Source organism: Nannospalax galili, unplaced genomic scaffold (genome assembly GCF_000622305.1).
Source record: "Nannospalax galili isolate Female #2095 unplaced genomic scaffold, S.galili_v1.0 scaffold259, whole genome shotgun sequence".
NCBI lineage: Eukaryota > Metazoa > Chordata > Mammalia > Rodentia > Spalacidae > Nannospalax > Nannospalax galili.
The window spans coordinates 1,923,073-1,942,720 of NW_008344750.1; the positions used below are offsets into that span (position 1 = coordinate 1,923,073).

Sequence of the window (19,648 nt, forward strand, 5' to 3'; positions counted from 1 at the left end):
AGAGGAAAGAGAAACAAGACTTCCTCTTAGGAGGCTCTAACTGGGCATTTTTTATAGTTGCCATTTCAACTGTTCTTCATCCTCTAATTCTCAGTCTTACAAAGTGGGTTCTGTCATCACCAGCCCTGCTTGTCAAACAGGTGGGATCTGGTGAGCTGAGGCTACGTAGCTGGATGCAAAGCTCTGCTTCCCGGCTCTCAGGCACACCATGAAACAGCCCAGCACCATTCCCACCTCTTCTCTTTTGTTTTTGTCTTTTTGAGACAGGGTCTCCCTGTAGCCCCAGCTAACCTGAACTCACTATGTAGACCAGGCTGGCCTTGAACTCACAAAGATCTGCCTGCCTCTGCCTCCAGAGTGCTGGGATTAAAGGTGTGCGCCACCACGCCCGGCTCCACCGCTTCTCTTTATGGAGCTAAAATCTTCCTGACACTTTCTTGGAATCATACAGTCATCTTTCACAAGACAGAGGGCAGGGACCTAATGTGGCATATCCAGGTCAGGAGGGAGTGGTGTTTGAGTTTGGTAGTGGACTCTAAAGCCAGACAGATGTTTGGGAAAAATCTCTGACCAGCTGAGTGAACTTGGGTAAGGATCCTCACTTCTCTGAATCTCAGTTTCCCTAATTATAAAGGGTTCCACTTCAATGACTTCTGTTTGGACTCCAGATCGGATTGTTCAACTGCTCTCTCCACCTGTGTCTTTCTCTGACCCCTCAATAGTTGATCTTCTTTCCCTAACTATGATCCTTCCTATGCATGATCAGCCAAGCCTTTCAAACTTTAGAGTTCTGCTGGTTGTGATGGCTCATGCCTTTAATTCCAGCACTCAGGAGACAGAAGCAAGTAGATCTTTGTGAGTCTGATGCCAGTCTGGTCTGCATAAGCAAGTTCCAGGCCAGCTAAGGATACATAATGAGACCCAGCCCCCCCGCCTCCGAAAAAAAAATTAAAAATATTTAGCTTCAAGACAGTGGCGGCATTGGACCCAATATGAGCACCCTGGCAGTTGCCTAGGTCACATGCCCAAGACACTGGCCCTGCCCTGCCCTTCCATTCCCTTCAAGAGTGGCTGCTGCTGCCTTTTCCAGTCCTCTCCTCTTACCCAATCACTCCTTCCATGTTCCAGGCTTAATTAACTTCTCAAAGTTCCCTGAGTTCCTGAACTTTTGCCTCTGGCCTAGGCATTTTCCTCTCCTCATCTACCAGCTCCTCTTCTTTTCTCCTTGTATTTTTTTTTTTCTTCCAGTGCTGCGAATAGAAATCAGGGTTGTGGGCATGCCAGGCAAGCACTCCACCCGGACTTGTTCTCAAATTCCTTCTGGAACACTCTCCTTGGTCTTATGTTGTGAATATCCCATGCCTCTGATTTCCCTCACATCTATCTGGAAAGTTCCAGATGTTTTCCAGCTCATGCTCTGGTTCCCAATTTTTCACTTGATGTTCCATGTTTGCACAATTGTTTAAATTTATTTGTTTTTAACTTTAAAGTGGAAAATAAAAGTCTAAGTATACAGGCATTCAGCAATGTTTAAAATATGCCTCTACTTCTGAGGGATGACTTCTATGAACAAGACCTTGGACCAGGTCAAATTCACAAGGGCCTCAACTTTAAACTTTATTTAAAAACGTGCTGTGTGTGTGTGGCGGGGTATGTGTACATGTGTGGGTGCAAAATTGTGAGTCATTGGCAAATCAAAGGCAAAGAAACTGAGATTGTTGTTAATTTATTGATTATTCAATAAATTTTTGATCTTTTTGAGACAGGGTCTCCCTGAAGTCACAGCTGACCTGGAACTCACTATGTGGACCAGGCTGGACTTGATCTCACAGAGATCTACCTGCCTCTGCCTCCTGAGTGCTGGGATTAAAGGCATGCATCACCACATCCAGTTTATTTAATAAATTTTGACACTATGAAAAGACATACAAATACCTGTTTGTATTTCTGACATTACACACATATAACAACCACCTAAACCACATGTGAAGATTTATGTAAATCCTGTGTTTATTCCTTAAGGAATGCAACATGAACCTCCTTGTCTTTTTTATGTGTGACATGTATGTAGTATGTACATGTAGGTACATATTACAGACTCAGCTTTACAAGGATTCTGGGGAATCCAAATTCTGGTTCTCACACTTGCCCTAAAGTGCTTCATCCAGTGAGCCATCTCCCCAACCCCAACATGGAACTTCTATGTTCAAAATAAAAGCTCAAATTTGCTAAATATACATTTGAAATACACCATGATTTATTTAACTCTGCTCAGCTTTAGTTGGTGTGCATATGTTGTATGCTTATGCATGTGTTTATATGGGTATGTGCACTTATATGTTCAGGTGATTGTGTATAAGACAGGAGTTAACATTGGGTGTTTTCTTTACTTGCTTTCCACCTTAAAAAAAAAAAAAACAACAAAAACAGGATTTCTCAGCAGACATGGATGCACACACCTTTAATCCCAGCATTTGGGAGGAGAGACAAGTGGATCTTTGTGAGATTTCTGGGAGATGGAGCCCAGCCTGGTCTACATAGCAAATTCCAGGCCTGTTGGGGCTACAAGAAGACCATCTCAAAAAAACTATAAAAGGGGGCTGGAGAGATGGCTCAGCGGTTAAGAGCACTGACTGCTCTTACAGAGAACCTGGGTTCGATTCCCAGCACCCACATGGTGGCTAACAACCGTCTGTAACTCCAGTTCCAGGGGATCAGGGGAATCTGCTGCTTTCTTCTGACCTCTTCGGGTACTGCACAACAAGGTACACTTACACACATGCAGGCAATACACTCTACACATAAAATTAAAATAAAAATATTTTTTAAAACTAATAAATAACGAAATAAATAAAAATAAAACAAGGATTTCTCACTAAACATGGAGCTCATAGATTTGGTTAGGCTAGGCTGCCTGGCCAGCGAATTTGAGGGATCTTCCTCTACCCCCCACCTCCCCACCCAAACCCTGGTATTATCGACCCCCGCTGTCACGATCAGCTGCAGCAATGTGCCTGCTGGATATTCGAATTCAGGTCGTCATGCTTGCATGTCAGGCGCTTTACCCACTGGGCCAAGTCCCCAGCCTTGTTTTGTTTGTTTATATTTATTTATTTATTGACAGGGTCTCTAGCCCAGGCTGGCCTGGTACTTGTGATCTTTCTGCCTCAGGCTCCTGCGAGCTGTGATTACAGGCTTACACCATTATGCTCTTCCATTCTTTTTGAACTCATTCAAAATTTAAAAAATATTTTTTTTGGTTTATTTTCATTTTATGTGTATCATGTTTTGCCTGTACCCCTGTCGTGCAATGCCCACGGAGGCCAGGAGAGGGCGTCAGATCCCTTGGGGTTACCGAAGGTTGTCAGCCACTATGTGGGTGCTGGGAACTGAACCTGGGTGCTTTGCAAGACCAGCCAGTGCTCTTAACCGCTGAGCCATCTCTCCAGTCCCTCACTCAAAAATTTTAAGTGGTCCCTCCGATCTCTTTACTGTGTGATGGAAAAAAGTGGGCTTTTGCTCGATTTTATCCTTGCGTAAGCAAGTGAATCAAGAGATGCTGAAAGCGAGGGTGAACGGTGCAAAATAGAGCCAGACAGTTTACATCGCACAGTAGCGGCTGCCACAACATAACTCCAACACGACACAAGTCCAATCAGCGACCACAAACATCCCCACTGCATCCCAGAAGGCACTGCGCTCTCTCTAAGCCTTTCGACTTCCTCCATCCCGAAATGCAACGAGGCTCACATTGTCAAGGAACCGTCCTTAAGGTGGTTACAAAAATGCCTGAATTCCCACCTTGGTTTAAAGGTTTAATTGGGTTTCTCAATCCCATACAGCGTGTCTGTATGGGATTGAGAAAGAGAAAGAGCGGCCTACAGTTTAGCTCTAGAGAGCGTGGCCGTATATAAGGACAAAGCTCGGTCTTTCGCACAGTCATCCTCTTGGGCAGCCCGCTCAGCTGTGGCGTGGGGCCCTTGGGGCCCCGCGGGGCACGTGCAGGAGGAAGTGTCCCTGTCCGCTCGGCCCTAGTCGGTCCCGCAACGTGGAGCCATGGGAGGCCTGGAGAAGAAGAAGGTGAGTGGGCTGAAGCTGGTTGCCAGGGGTGGAATGCGGGGTTGGCGGGGCCTGCGGACCCCTTCCCCGGGCTTCGGTGGACAGGTCCGGAGACAGCCGCCGGAAGGGTTGCGGGCGGGTGGGACTCCGTAAAGACCTGTGGAGTGCTTTCTCCATAAGACATTGTGAAATCGGGCTGAGGGGTTGAGCCGAGTCCGGTCCTAGGCGCTGGGGATGGAGGAGTAAGCAATCAGATGTGGCCCTTGTCCCGGTGGTTACGAATATAACCAGATGAAATGGCCACTAAGTGTGCTCTGAAGGAAGCTAGCGAGGAATAAATAATAGGGTGAAAAAACAGACACCTATTTCAGTCAGTGTGGAGCGCTCTTTGAAGCACATTTTAGTGGAAATCTGGATCAGAATATCTTGGATGGGATTTGAAAGTGCTTAGCGGGAGTCTCTAGTGGAAACGAATGCCAAGGCCAGAAGGTAGATCAGGGTATGCAAGGTTTTGGAAGGACAGAAACATGACTGGGATGTAATAAACCAAGGGAAGTGTCATCTGGCGGAGGATGGAGTTGGACAAGGACTGTATCATGATTCTGAATGAAAACAGCTAAAGGGAGAGAGACATGATCCAGAAATTCTGTTGTAAGGAGAATCTCCTTGGCATGAAGGGACTGAGGGGATGGGGATGAGGGAGATAGGATTGGCCAAAGCATTTCCTTCAGCTTGCAAGTTTCTGGTACCACTTTGTTTGTATCCCAACACACTGTTATGCATCCAGTATGTGCCAGCCACTGGAGCTAAAAACTATAAGAAAGAAAACCTACCGGGTGTGGTAGTGCACACCTTTAATCCTAGGACTCGGGAGGCAGAGGCAGGCAGATCTCTGAGTTTGAGGCCAGCCTGGTCCACATAGCAAGTTCCAGGCTAGCCTGGGACTGCATAGTGAGTCCCTGATCAAAAAAAGGAAAAAGAAAAGAAACGTTGCCCTGAGGTGCAGATGTAGATTCATTAATGAATCATTAAACTTTTCAAGCTGAGTTTCGAAACTGTTTGACATTTTGGGTCAGATAATTCTTTGTTGTGGGAAGGGCTTGCTCTATGCATTGTAGGATGTTTAGGAACATACTGTGCTAGTGGCACCCAACAACCAGAAGTGTGTCCATTTGCTGGACACCCCCCCCCCAATCCAGGACCTAAAATCACCATGTTAAGAGCCAGTTATTTCCTTAATGTTTAAAAGGATACGTCTAGTAACGAGAAATACATACGGTGCAGAAGACTTAAAAATATTTTTTGCTTTGTTTTTTGGTATTGGGTGGGGTTTTGAGACAGGGTCTCACTGTATATTACCACAGGCTATCCTGGAACTCATTCATGTCCTCCTGCTCCAGCTTCCTGAGTACTAGAATTACAGGTGTGAACCAGCCACTGTGCCTGGCTCAGTGGAAAATACTACTTTTTTTTAAAGTTCAAAAATTTAAAATTATATGTGCCTGCATTAGTTTATGTGCACCACTTGTGTATACAGATACCCACAGTGGTCAGAAGGCATCAGATCCCCTGGAACTGGCTTACAGTCAGTTTTGAGCTACCTGATGTGGATGCTAGGAACCAAGCCTGTCCTCTGCAGTCTTACCCAGGGCCATCTCTCCAGCCCCTCCTTGTTTTATTTTAACATTTATATATTGGGTGGGGCGTGGTACCCCATGGCCTACATGTGGAGGTCGGAGGACAACTGCAGGAGTTAGGTCTTTCCTTCCACTTTGTGGGTCCCAGGGATCAAACCCAAATTATTAGGCTTGGTGGCAAGTGCCTTTACCCACTGAGTCATGTCATCCGCCTTGGTGGAAAACAATTCTAATAAAAAATCTGAAGCTCATCTTTGGTTCCCTCAGATTTAACACAGGCCTGTTCCCCAATAGACAGTTAATGAATGTTTGTAAGAAAGAATGAATGCTGTGGAGTCATTTATAAACATGCATAGTCAGGAGGCTTCAGCTTTGACTGTTGAGAGCAGGACCTGGCTGTAGAGGCTTCTGCTGTCTCACTTCAGAGGATGCTTTTGTTTGGAAAGGACATGGGTGGTTAGCATTGCAGGGTGTTTGGCATAGGGCACTGTTCCCCTCTAGCAATGATGTGAATGTGAAGCAGTATTTTAGCATCACAGGCATCCAGACAATTGAACAAGACGATGTGCTGCCTGGAGGCAAGTAGAAACTAGGCCTGTTGTCTTTATTGCCCTCATAGCCTCTAACTTAGTGCTTTGAACATAGTTACTGTCTGGTGAATGCACTGGGGCAGGTAAAAGTATGTGTGACTTAAGGTATGGATCTTGAATTAGCATGGTATCACCTTTTAAGGGAGCAAAACTTGGCTGGAGGAGATCTTAGAAGTTAAAATGACTTGCAGTCCACCTCAAAGGAACATACTATGTAAGAGGATCTTTAGTAAATCTGTGGTACTAACATTTCATAAAAAGTCTGGTGATGGTGAGGGCAAATAAGATTGTGAACACAGGATTAATAGGTAGGCAGGCTCTGGTCCTCGGACCTGGGTTGAGTCTCAATCTCAGCCCTTAGGCTATGTCACTTGGACAGGCTATTTCACTGAGCTTGTTTCTTTGGCTGTGAAGCAAGGGTTCTGATGGCATTGCTCTCTCACAGGACTGTGGGGATTTAGTGAAATGCAGCCATCACAAACCGCACAGAACAGGATATAGAGCTAGTACTAAATACCTGGCACATCTAATTCACAGTAGCCTCGAAGTCCCAGCATCATGTGGAATATATGTCCTCTATGCTGCAGCTACAGACAGTAAACAGCTCCTTTGGGCAGGTCAGCTCACTTTGTACAGCAGTCTGAATCCTAGAAACATCTTGGCCAGCTACCCAGAATGTTAGCTGCCTCTGGAACTCAACATTCACAGAATTGAATATCACTGCATTCATTACTAATGGAAGCTGTTTGTTTTTTTCCTCCCTAAGTATGAACGAGGTTCTGCCACCAACTATATCACCCGAAACAAAGCCCGGAAGAAGCTGCAGCTGAGCCTGGCTGACTTCAGGTGAGGTCGGAAAGGAGTTGAATAGGGATCCGCTGGAAATCCAGCAGGGAAATGGACAGTGAAAACTTAACCACATCCCAGCCTTACCTGAGCTTGTCAGGCTCTGTAGTCTTCTTCCTTTTTCTTACCTGGCCTTGCTAGGGAGCTGTCCTTTGTCAGGTGTGGTCTGAGAAGAAGCCAGAGAACTGGGACTTAAGATTGGGCTGCCTGGGTCTTTGCTGTTCACCCCTCCCTCCTGGAAGAACATGTCCTTGATCCTGCAGCTAGGGAGTCTCCTTTTAGGGGCAAGTTTAGATTTCTCTGCAGTCTGTGGGCCCTTCCATCAGGCTAACCCTGACCTCTGTAGCTTCCCAGCCCACTTTAATCCTTCACACATGCCCAACTCATTCTGACCTTACAGTCTTTGTCCTTATTTCTATTTCCCTCTCTCCCTCCCTCCCATGTGCGTGTGTGTCATAGTTGCAGGTTTTGGGGGGACTTTCTTTTTTTTTTCAGTGCTGGGGATGGAACCAAGGTCTCGTACATGGTACTCAAGCACTGTGCTGTGGTGTTCTGTCACTAGGCCTGTTTTTTTCTGTTTGAGACAGGATGTCACTGTGTAGCTCAATCTGGCTTCAAACTCATGATCCTCCTGCCTCAGCCTCCTGGGTGCTAGTAGTACAAGTGTACCCCACCATGCTTGGCTACCCCCCTTAGAATGTTCATCCCTTTACCTTATATAGGGCTAAAATGTTGACTTCTCAGATAGCCTTTCCTGATTTAGGTGTCTACCAGCCTTTGTCAGTGTCCTTTTCTGATGCTTGTGACTGTCTACATGCACTGTGTGTTTAGGGACTTATGATCAGATTCCCACATGCAGAATCTCAGGCCCCTTTGCTAACTGAACAGATGAATTGTCTTTCAGGCGGCTGTGCATCCTGAAGGGCATTTATCCCCATGAACCCAAACATAAGAAGAAAGTTAACAAGGGCTCCACAGCAGCCCGAACGTTTTACCTTATCAAAGATATCAAGTTTCTCCTCCATGAACCCATTGTCAACAAGTTCCGGGAATACAAGGTGAGATCTGGCTTCTAGTGTTTGCAGCTTTGTGGCTCACTAGCTGTGACCTTGGGTAGGTTGCTGACCCTCTGTGAGCAGTCCTGTGGGAAGGAGGAGGGATGTCGCCAAGGTTCACTGAGATTTTGTGTCTGGAAAAAATTTTCACAGGAACTGGCAAATAATTAGTACTTTATCTATTAGCAGTTTTTCCCTCTGAGATTAAAAAAATTTTGCCCCCAAGGCAAACTTGATGCTATTTCAGGGGCTTTCCCTTGCTTTTTCTGCCCCTCACCTCCCCACTCTTACTCTACTTCTTTGTAAGATTGTGCCCATGAGACCCAGGCTTCAATTCCACAGATAGAAATCATTAATGCTTAGATGCCACAGGGAGGGCAATAAGCTATTTCCACTGTGTGCAGATAATGGAAGGTAGACTAATTGAAAGTGAACTGCTGTTGCTGGTCCCTCTGACTCCAAGCCAGACACTACAAGGAGTGGGTGCCACCTGGTGGCTAGCAGGAGACTCAGCAACTGCTGTGGCTGGTTTTTCAACCACAGGAACTCGCTATTAGAAGTGCAGTGAGGGGGTGGGGTAGAGAGATAGCCCATTGGTTAAGAGCACTAAGTGCTCTTGCAGAGGACCTGAATTCTATTTCCAGCACCTATGTGGCGGCTAGCAACCGCCTGTAACTCCAGTTCCAAGGGATCTGACACCTTCTGACCTCCATGGACATTGCATTACACGGGTGCACTTACACACAAACAGGCAATACACTCATACACATAAAGTAAAAATAATTTTTAAAAGGTGCAGTGGGAAATAACTGTTCCAGAACTGCTGTTTATAAACCCACATGCTGTTTGAGCTTCTGGGAGCCCTGGGACTGGACCTGAACAGAAATTTTTGGGAAGAACAGCATCCATTGGTTTGGAAGATCTGGCCTCACAATTTATCTTGGTTGCTTTTTCTGGGTAGCTCCGTGGAGACCCACAACTAGTTTCATATGATGCAGATAGGAGTTGAGAACAAAGGTCAGCCCTTTTGGCTGTGATCCGCCTCAGTGGAAGGTTACTTGGCCTCTTTGCAGGTGAAAAACAGGACTAATGGACCCTCCCATGTAGACATGGGGTGTCAGTGCATCCATGCATCATCAGGGTGCCCTGCTCTACCCCTGGGCATTATCATGGGTCTGGAGCTCTGTGGAATTGGCTGTTGGCATCTTCTGGGCTGAGGGGGCTTATGGCACAAGCAGACATCTGTGGCTAGCTTCTGAAGGCATTAAGAGCTTCACTGCTCAGTGTATTTATCCTCTGGAGGAGGGGTGCCCAGTAGTCCTCAGCTACAACATCGCCAGTCCCTTCCTCCAGGTATTTGTTCGGAAGCTCCGGAAGGCCTATGGGAAGAGCGAATGGAATGCTGTGGAGCGCCTGAAGGACAATAAGCCCAACTACAAACTTGACCACATTGTCAAGGAGCGGTGAGCTGGATGCCCCTCAGAATGATGCAGTTTCATTGGTGGGCAGTGTCCTAGTACTGGGGACACAATGGGGGACAAGACCCAAGATTTGGCTGACGGAGCTCACATCCTTTTGAAGGAGGCAGACCAAAAACCAAACTGGCAAATCACTGTCATAATTGCAAGTGCATTGGATACCACAGAGGTTGTAAGCAGCATTGAAAGAACTGGGGGGTAGAGAGAGAGGTATGTTGATTGCACACAATCAGAGAAGGTCTCTGGAAAATTACTTGTTTGAGCCAGGCAGGGAGGCACATTACAAGCAGAGACAGCAGCAAGTTCAGAGACCCTTTGGGTGAGAGCGAGCTAGAGTCACATGGTAAGACTTGGAAGATGTGGTAGGATACTTCTGGTCTTAATTAGCTCAGGCTTCTCAGAAGTCCCTCTCCATTGGCTGATCAGTGTTTGGCAATGCCTGGAGGTTTGTGGTTCCCACCATTTAGATGGAGTATGTTTGGTTTCTTGTGGCTAGAGGTGAGTATTGCTGCCAGGGTGCTTCTGATATCTTGTGGCTACATGCCAGGGTTGCTGTTCTATATTCTGCAGTGCCCATAGTAGTTCCTACAGCAGAACATTTTGGCCTAGAATATCTATTCTGTGGGATGATGGCCTAGGCATACTCAGCTCTAGAATGGATGGCTTAGCTTTATTCCTGGGCTATCATGCAAAGGGCTCTTCCTGGCCTGGGAGATAGCAGTTGGTATTCTCCTGGCCCTGTGGCTCATGACCTAGATGGCCAGAGGACAGTGCCTGTTCTGACAAGCACTCATCACTAATAGAGAGGCATTAGTGGTTCCTGTCCTGCCTGTGACACAGCTATTTTGTGGAATCAATGAAAGAAATTTGCAAAAAAAAAAAAACCAAAAAACCCCAAGGGCTTGCATTAGTTCCCAAAGCAAATGATACTCCGTCTCCTTACTCCTTAGCCAGAACCGAAGTGTAAAGAAAACCAGGTAGCCCAGAAATGGCATGTGCTATTCCTTAGAGGGCCTGGGATGTTAGCTTTGTCTATGAAGTAGAAAGTTGGGGAACTCTGAGGCACCAAGGGGACTAAGGGAGGTACCTGCCTCTGCCCCAGAAACACCAAACAGCTGTCCTGTCACCTGTAGGCTTTTCCATGTTGGCTTGGGTTCGAAGACCTAGCAAACATATTGACTCACTGCAATGAGTGATACCATCTGGTGGGGGGTAGGGAGGTTAGCAGTGTGTGGTGGTGTACCCTTCAGGGCTGACTTAGGACACAAAAGCCCCTTTTCTTCAAAGGAAGCTACTTAGAATGTGGTTGGCATGCCAGCAGCTCTGGGACTACCTGGCTGGGGGAGGGAACTGGAAGCCCTGCATGTTAACTTGTGCTCAGCGTGTCTTTAGGGAGCTGCAAAGGGTGGGTAGGTTCATTGGTTAGTTTGGTTTTGAGACAAGGTCTTTCTTACTATGTAGTCTAGACTGGCCTGGAACTTGGAGTATTCCTGCCTTAGCCTCCCAAGTACCAGGATTACATGTGTATGCCACCATGCCTAAATCAGCATGCTGGTCCAGCAGTGTTTTGTAGAAGACGCTGGAGCTAGATGAGGCCCAGTGACCTAGTCAGAGTCACGGCTCAGAATGGGACTAGAATCCAGGTATCGTGACTTGAGGTTCAGTGTCTTCTCTGCACCCCACACCTCCTCAGCTGGGTAGCCAGCTATGCAGCGGTGACTCCTGCCCAGGTGATGCTTTCCAGTCTGCTTCTTCATTTACCATGGGATTCCTGGAAACATGTTCTTAACTCTAACTGGCTAAGGTTCTGTCAGCTATACAGTTCTGGCTGATGAGCGGCAAGAAGAAAAGACTCATTCTGGTGACTAAGCCCAGGTACAGGTGCTGCTGGGAAAGCAGTCCCTGCTCCTTCCTTGGCTCTCTACGGCAGGGGCCCTTTTTTTCCCATTAGTCATGGTTAGCCTTTGAAGATTCTGCCTTCAATGAGAGTCAGACAGCCACCAATTTAGTGTCCCCTTAATCACAAAAAAGAAAAAGCAGGGGCCGGGCGTGGTGGCTCACACCTTTAATCCCAGCACTTGGGAGGCAGAAGCAGGTGGATCCCTGTGAGTTCAAGGCCAGCCTGGTTTACAGTTCAGTGGCTTCAGGGTTGTTTCCAGGTCTGTGGCCAGCTGTGGGGACGTTGTTGTTGCCACCCCCACATCAGGAGGTATCAGTGGCAATGCCTGGCTTGGGGATCAGGGGCTCTGCAGTAGCTACCAGGGAGAGGCAAGATGCGTAAGGGACCCTTGGAACCCAGGTGTAATGGGCTCATGATCACTGCTCTTGGTGTCCTGTAGGTACCCCACATTTATCGATGCTCTTCGGGATCTAGATGACGCCTTGTCCATGTGCTTCCTCTTTTCCACCTTCCCACGCACAGGCAAGTGCCATGTTCAGACTATTCAGCTGTGTCGCCGGCTCACTGTGGAGTTTCTGCACTATGTCATTGCTGCCCGTGCCCTGCGCAAGGTGAACTAGGGCTCCCCTGGGGAGCCCCGGCCCTTTCCTGCCACCCCTTGGTCTTCATACTGTCTGCCTTCATCTCCACCCCCCTCTTCCCCCTTTCTAGGTCTTCTTGTCCATCAAAGGCATTTATTACCAGGCTGAGGTGCTAGGACAGCCCATTGTGTGGATCACACCCTATGCCTTCTCCCATGATGTGAGTACACTTTTGGGAAAGGCCTTGTGCTGGTTTCTAGAAAGATGTGGGGGCAGGGTACTGTCTTTTTTGGTCAAGTCCTTGTTGGGCTCCTGTTTGTTGGCTGTTGTGCAAGGTGGGTGGGTGGGGCAGCACTGGGAATGTGTTCCACAGTCTGATATCAGTACCACTGGACCAGTAACAATTCTTAGTCTGGTATGTATACTCAGACCTAAAGGTTAGCTAAGCCTGTCCCTCTCCAGAACTTCTGCTAGATGACTTTGGATATATTCCTTCTCCTCTCTGCCTCCCGTTACAGTGCTTCCATCTTCTCAGTCTTGTCATGAAGACTTGCCTTCAAAAGCTGGGCGCTTGGCCTTTTGTGGTCAAATGGACAGTAAAGGCAGCTCTAGGGACCATGTATGCCCAGTACTGTGTACGACTCCCATTTAGACCAAGTAGAGAGCCCACCCCTTTTCTCAGATCCCCTGGGGTCCCTGTCCCCACTCTGCCATCAACAATGGCCATACCATATGCAAGCTGCTTCACTCCTGTTTCTCCTGTCTGCTCCATCCTCCCCACAGTCTAGAGGACAGGGTGACTCCAGAGAAGGGAGCACAAGACAAGAGAGGCATTTAGCACATGGTGCTGCCCCTTGACCTCTTTTTAAGTGCTTGGGATTGGTGGTAGGGCCCTGCAGAGAGGAGTCCTGTTTTGGCTCCTGTGGAAGTATCATTAGCTTCCAGTCAGCCAGAGGATCTGATCTAGCTGGTCTTGCCCCGCTGACCTAACCTTCTGTGGGCTGTAGTTGATCCACCTTCCTGCTTGTTGTTTGAGCAGGAACTGGATAGCAGATGCTGCAGAGTAAGCTGAGGATCTGTGCCCCCGGGTACTGGGGGTGCCAAGGCTAGAACCTGCCCTGTCTGTAGTACATTGGTGGTGGAGCTTGTTTGTGGCTGAGGGCCATGCTTGGTGCTCAGCAGTCCCTTTCCCCATTCCTTGGGGGCAGGCTTGTGGAGCCAGAGCCTATGGCCCCTTCCTTCTCTCCATTTCCCTGTTCCTCCTCCTCCTTCCTGCCTTCCTTCCTCTTTGGCCCTCTCTGTCCTTCCTTCCCTCTGATGTCCTACCCCCACGCTGCTCAGACTGGTCTTTGTGTGCCCTCTGGGATGGTGAATAGGGCACTGGGGAGGGCCAGTCTCCTCACAGCTGGCCCTGGGGGAAGGGCACAGGCTGTCTATGTCGCCTTCCTCCCAGCTTGCTGCAGCAAAGGGTAGCTGACAAGTGCTAGGTTGTAACTAGGACCCTCTTGTGCCCCTCACTTGGACAGCCAGTGCTGTATGTACAGTTATGGGACCCAGACAATGGCAGAGCGAGGGGTAGAGGGTACCTACCCTGCTTAGTGCTGTGGGAAATGGAGTTGGTGCCCAAGTGCCCACCAGGCAAAGTGTCATGGCATTGGTTACTTACTGCCTGGTAGCAAGATTGAGAAACAGCTGAGTTGTGGGTGCCCCCTGCACAGGCGATATTGGGATCATTATCAGTTTTGACGTTTCTTGGAAATGTTTCCTGTCTGCCTCTCAGGGGCTGTCGGGGCTGGGAGGAGCTTTGGAGTAGATCTCTCTGGTTTTAGAGGATGGGACCATTCTAGAACTGAAGTACTTTTGTCTAGGTCGATCAGTTCCTCATTGGCAAAGATGATTTCACTTCTTTGCCTGCTAGGTTGGCAGCTTATGAAGGTAGTCAGTCTGCTGTGCCTCAGCCTAGTCCTCGGCTCTTAGGCTGGGTCTGAGATGGGAATGCTGGAATCTGAGCTTTGTCTCAAGACTCTTCTGGGGTGTGGATAGATTGAATCCTGTTCATGTGCTCCTAGCCACAGCTAGCTTCCCAAGGCACCTTAGTGTGTTCTGGAAAGGCTGCCTTCCTAGTGTTCATGGTGGCCTTGGACCAGATTTTAAATAGATGTTGAGATGGGTGGTAGAGGCTTGATTCTGTCTAGTTCACACTGATGTGACAAAGGAGTGGGCAGGGAAGGGGAGGGCAGGCCACCTATGTCAACAGCATACTCTAGTTCTCCTTGTCACTGTTCTGGCTCCCTTTTTACCACATGGGGGTCTGGCATTGACTTCCACATACCCATAGCCTTTGGGGCCTCTGTCTAGAACCTTGTTGTGTTCAGGTGCCTATGAGTTGAGAACATAACACCTGCCTCTACCTCTGTGCTGACCCTGCTGATGCATCTCCTGTGCCCCCAGCATCCAACGGACGTGGACTACAGGGTCATGGCCACCTTCACTGAGTTCTACACCACCCTTCTGGGCTTTGTCAACTTCCGCCTCTACCAGTCACTCAACCTTCACTACCCACCCAAGGTAGAGCCTCAGCCCAGCCTAGCTCCTTCTTACCTAGCCTGGTTCTAGCCCTTCTCTCCCACACTGAGGCAAGGGGCTATAGGTTTCCTCTTCCTTCCTCCCAGCTTGAGGGTCAGGCCCAAGCAGAGACAAAGGCCAGTGAGGACACATACGCGTTAGACTCTGAGAGCTCTATGGAGGTAAGAGGGGCTTCAGCGGCATTGGCCCTACGTGGCCCCAGAAGGATGGTCTTGGTCCCCAACACATGTGGTGTTCTGGCCTATGGGTTTGGCTAAGTAGGTGGTCTCAGAACTTGCCCTTAGAGCCCAGACCCATATGTGGCCCAGAGCTCTTGCTGCTGCTCCTCCTCCCACCCTGCCACACACCCAAGTGAGGTCCCCTGCTTGTAATCAGACCACCTTGCTGCTATGCTTCCCATCTATAGAAACTGGCAGCCCTCAGTGCCAGCCTGGCCCGTGTGGTGGTGCCTGCCGTGGAGGAAGAGGCCGAGGCCGACGAATTTCCTGCTGATGGGGTAAGTGAGCACTATGCTGCCTTCTGGGAGGGTTCAAGATGGGACAAGGCATGGGGCCAGTACTAGAAGCTATGACATCTAAAAGGAAGCTGGGAAAGTGGGACACTCCTGCCTCCCAGTGGAAAGGGATGGCCCTGGTGGTGTGAGGCCTGGCCTCTTCTCTGCAGGAGATGGCAGCACAGGAGGAAGACCGCAGGAAGGAGCTGGAGGCACAGGAAAAGCACAAGAAACTCTTCGAGGGCCTGAAGTTCTTCCTGAACCGAGAGGTTCCCCGTGAGGCTCTGGCCTTCATCATCAGGTGGGGAAGCTGATAGCAGCCCATAGCTCTCGCTGTACTGTGGTCTGGTCTCCATCCTTGCATGTAGGCCTAATGATAACCTCATGAGATGGGTCTACTTCTCACAAAGCAGTGTGTGCAAGATGCTTGGCCTGAGTTCAGACACCTTCAAAGCTCTAAACTGAGGGAAGAGCTGCACTTCTGTTATTACTGGCTGAGGTCCTTCTTCACTGGACTAGAACTGCAAGTGTCATCACAGACAGGAGGCTCTAGAGTAGGGATGGGCCAGGGTACATTCTAGGGAGGTGGGTTTGTGGGAAGTGGATCCAACGAACCAACTCCCAGGGCAAGCAGCTCATGCTGAAAAGGCCCTGTCACCTCTCCCTGTGCCTGTAGGAGTTTTGGTGGGGACGTGTCCTGGGACAAGTCTTTGTGCATCGGAGCCACTTATGATGTCACAGACTCCTGCATCACCCATCAGATTGTTGATCGGCCTGGGCAGCAAACCCCCATCATTGGCAGGTAGACTCTAAGGCCCTCATGAATTCTCTAGGGATGCATTGGGACCTCTGGTTGTTCCCTCATGACCTGTCTTTGCTGGCCATTCTGCATCAGGTACTATGTGCAGCCCCAGTGGGTGTTTGACTGTGTGAATGCCCGGCTCCTCCTCCCAGTGGCAGACTATTTCCCTGGGGTGCAGCTGCCCCCACACCTTTCGCCCTTCGTATCTGAGAAGGAAGGAGATTATGTTCCCCCTGAGAAGCTGAAGCTGCTGGCTCTGCAGCGGGGAGAAGATCCAGGTAAGCTAGAGGGTTGGCTAGCAGGGTGGATACACTCCTCTGAGGCCCTGGCGCCGTGCCCAAACTAGCCATTTCCCTCTGCTACAGATATGACAGACTTCAGGAAAGTTGGGAGCAGAAAGCCCTTTGTCTTTTTTTATTGTGAGCTTGAGTCTTTAATGGCTGCGCTAGCACTCCAGCCCCAGAAAGCCCTCTGAACACACTTCTCGGCATTTGCATTTTAGTCAGGTGTTATTTGACATTCAGAGTATGTGAGCCAGAGTTGTCAGTGTTTGCATGAGAAGTGCAACAGAGGGCCTTGGAAAGTTTTCTTTGAAAGCAGCTCAGCTGGAGCTGTGGGAGCTGTTGGGGCCATCAGGGAGCAGTCTATTTTTTTATGTATATGAGTGTTTTGCTTGCATGTATGTAAGCATACCCATGTGTAAAATACTGAGGAGGCTAGAAGAGGGCATTGGATCCCCTGTAACTGGAGTTGCATAGATGGTTGCTAGCCACCATCTGGGTGCTGGGAATTGAACCCAGGTACTCTGCAAGAGCAGCCAGTGCTGCTAACTGTTGAGCCATCTCTCCAGCCCCAACGGTCTTGAGCTGTCTTTGGAAAGTAGCCAGGCAGCAGGGTCAGAGAAGTTGGTGTCTGGGACTCACCTTCACTCTACAAGGGAAAGAATAGACATCCAGGCCTTTCCAAAGTCATTGGCTATTTGTAGGAAACTTGAAAGAATCAGAGGAGGAGGAGGAAGAAGAGGAAGAAGATGAAGGGGATGATAATGGAGAAGAAAATGAGGAGGAGGAAGATGCAGAGACTGGTTCAGAGAAAGAGGAGGAGGTGCACCTGTCAGCCTTGGAGGAGCAGAGGATAGAAGGAAAGGTATGGACTTAATAGGCCAAGGGCTCTACCTAGGAAGCAGCCTCTTAGTGTAGAGACCAGGACTCAGCAGACCCTGGACATCATGAGCAGCTACCTTGTGTTCCCAGAAGCCCCAGGTGATAGCGGGCACTGTGAAGTTGGAAGACAAGCAGCGGCTGGCCCAAGAGGAGGAAAGTGAGGCCAAGCGCCTGGCCATCATGATGATGAAGAAGCGGGAAAAGTACCTTTATCAGAAGATCATGTTTGGCAAGAGGCGTAAAATCCGAGAGGTAAGGCCTGTACTTTTGGAGTGGCCACTGTGCAGCTGCACAGATGAGCTCAGGACACTGGGCAGACTCTGGGTCTCTTGGAGTTTTTTTTCCTGAGGTTGCCCCTTGGCCCAGGCCTGCCTTCATTTTTTTGTTGGTTTGGCATAGCTAGGAATAGAACCTAGGATCTTACTTGTACCGGGCCACTACTTTCCCACTGAGCAGCATTTACTAATCTCTTAAGATCCCTTCCTCCTGTTATCTGTGCCTGAGTATTGGGTCTGGGAACGGAGCTATCCCAGCAGACTTAGGAAGTTTTTATGAAGCTTCTCTATTTTCTTTTTATTCACAAAACCACATGTGAATAAGCTGGAGATAGCTTAGTGCTACAGCACTTGCTTAGCATGCACAGAACCCTGGATTTGATCCCTGACACTGAAAAATCAAAGCAGTTGTACATCTGAGAACTCTGTAATCTATGGCACAGAAGTGACTCCTGCCTCCAGATTGATCTTAGGAACAGCTCAACAGATTTCTCATAGGTGTAGAGTAACATTGTGGCCTCACTTAGCCATAACATGGACTTTTCTCTATGACATTGTACAGTGACCTGTTTCTTGCTGGTGGGTTTTGATACTTTCTCTTTTCAGTAGTGCTCAGAAAACATCCCTAGCAGACTCTCTCCACCTCTGGATGCTCGTAGGAGCATATTTCTAGCCCAGGAAGGACTTCCTTTGTACTATCTCTGCCAGCTCCCAGTGAAGGTTTGAGTGACAGAGGTGCCCTGGGAGCCTAGATTCTCTTAAGCTGGAGATTTGTGGGCCATAAAATAACGAGTTGTAAAGGCAATGGTGGAGGTTGTTTTTTTTACTCTTGGGTGATTTGCTTGTTAGCTTTTCTAGAAGCTCTGCTTATAAGGGATAGCCCTAGTAGGAGAAAGATTCCCTGCCCCTGCTTTTATGATCCTGTAATTATGTCTGGATACATGCTCCCTCCCCCAGCCTGATTTCTCCCTTCCTCTTCACAGGCCAATAAGCTGGCAGAGAAACGAAAGGCCCATGATGAAGCTGTGAGGCCTGTGAAGAAGGCCAAGAGGGCAAGGCCCATGTGAGCTCCAGTGGCCCCTTACTGAGAGAAGGCCACCCCCTGGCATTTGGACATGGCAAAACCAAGTCATTGGGCCTAAGCTTGGTGACAGACTAGAATTGCTTATTTTGTTTCTCTCTGTCTCACTCCTTTTCTCTCATTTCTCATACACACCACACACACACACACCCAGAGGGTGTGGTAATGTGTGGGCAGCTCTAGCCTCCCATGGAGTTCTTGCTGGTATCTGGGCAAAAAAGAAGCTGCTTTGTTGCCCCACCCCCACCCCCCCAGCTTTCCATAGCCTCCTAAACAGTTGGACCCATGATACTCAGGGTGCTGTGATGGGGTGAAGATGGGGAGCTTTTGTTATTAAATGGCTGGGCTTCTGCAGCCAATTAGATTCTGTGTCTAGATGCTTTTCTGAAGTTGGAGAAGGGCCACCCGGTCAGACCCAGATGGGTTCAGATATACTCAGAACTCTGTGTCCCAGAACCCCTCCAGGTCCATGACACTGGGAAGAAGACAGTTTCTGGGCTTGGGCTCTGCAGTTACCCTGACCTTGGTTCTTATTCCAACTTAGATGCTTATTCTGAACCTGCTTCCTCATAAGTTATGGGGAAGTTCTGGAACCTTCCTGAAAGTGCTGTACTGAGGGCTCAGGGGAAACTAGTGTCCCTTGTTCAGTTAGTGCTCTATAAACACTAACTGGCTTCTCTTACCTCCTGCTGGAGCTAATCTGGAAAGTAAAAACCAGTGCCTGAGGGATAGAACCAAAAGGCAGGTATAATCTACCTTTGCACCCAAGTGTAGCCACTGCTGGTAGCCCGACTTGTGACCTCTGTGGACAGCTTCTCATTCTACCTGCAGTACTTCTGCAAGTGCCCAGGTGAATAGCCCTTGCCTGGGACTGATGGCATCATGACAGGGCCAGTGCTCTGAATAGTTATTCAGTCCCTCCCTGGACACCTTCCCAAGGCTCCCAGTGGCTGTACTGCCATGACCAGGCCTGAGGCTGGGCTTCTCTGAACCTAAGGGTTTGGTGGCCTGGCCTGCCTGTTAATTGTGTGCTGCTCTGTATCTGGAGAATGATTCTGCAGCAGTGCTCAACCCACCCTGTGCAAGAGGAAGGCAAGTTTTA

The 19,648-nt window shown here is 48.8% G+C and overlaps 1 protein-coding gene across 2 annotated transcripts; it reads left to right on the forward strand.

Moving 5' to 3' along the window:
- The first annotated feature begins 3,928 nt into the window (after window positions 1–3,928).
- Window positions 3,929–18,755, forward strand: Pes1 (pescadillo ribosomal biogenesis factor 1). 2 transcript variants are annotated; one of them, XM_008841048.3, is made up of 15 exons: window positions 3,930–4,080; window positions 7,053–7,132; window positions 8,037–8,190; window positions 9,541–9,650; window positions 12,005–12,176; window positions 12,277–12,366; window positions 14,598–14,714; window positions 14,819–14,893; window positions 15,139–15,228; window positions 15,396–15,526; window positions 15,902–16,027; window positions 16,121–16,305; window positions 17,013–17,173; window positions 17,281–17,442; window positions 18,449–18,755. In XM_008841048.3, exons 1-15 carry the CDS (start codon window positions 4,057–4,059, stop codon window positions 18,530–18,532), a joined length of 1,761 nt encoding a protein of 586 aa, XP_008839270.1. In that variant the 5' UTR covers window positions 3,930–4,056; the 3' UTR covers window positions 18,533–18,755. The 2 variants fall into 2 exon arrangements, with proteins under 2 accessions (XP_029423186.1, XP_008839270.1); XM_029567326.1 differs by lacking the exon at window positions 18,449–18,755 and having other exon boundaries at window positions 3,929–4,080; window positions 17,264–17,428.
- The last annotated feature ends 893 nt before the right edge of the window (window positions 18,756–19,648 follow it).

Excerpts from the sequence above, each read along its gene's own strand:
- Pes1 (XM_008841048.3), top strand. The coding sequence starts at position 4,057 with ATGGGAGGCCTGGAGAAGAAGAAG. Across the intron at positions 14,715-14,818 it reads ACCTTCACTACCCACCCAAG|CTTGAGGGTCAGGCCCAAGC; the intron begins GTAGAGCCTCAG and ends CCTTCCTCCCAG. Across the intron at positions 14,894-15,138 it reads ACTCTGAGAGCTCTATGGAG|AAACTGGCAGCCCTCAGTGC; the intron begins GTAAGAGGGGCT and ends TCCCATCTATAG.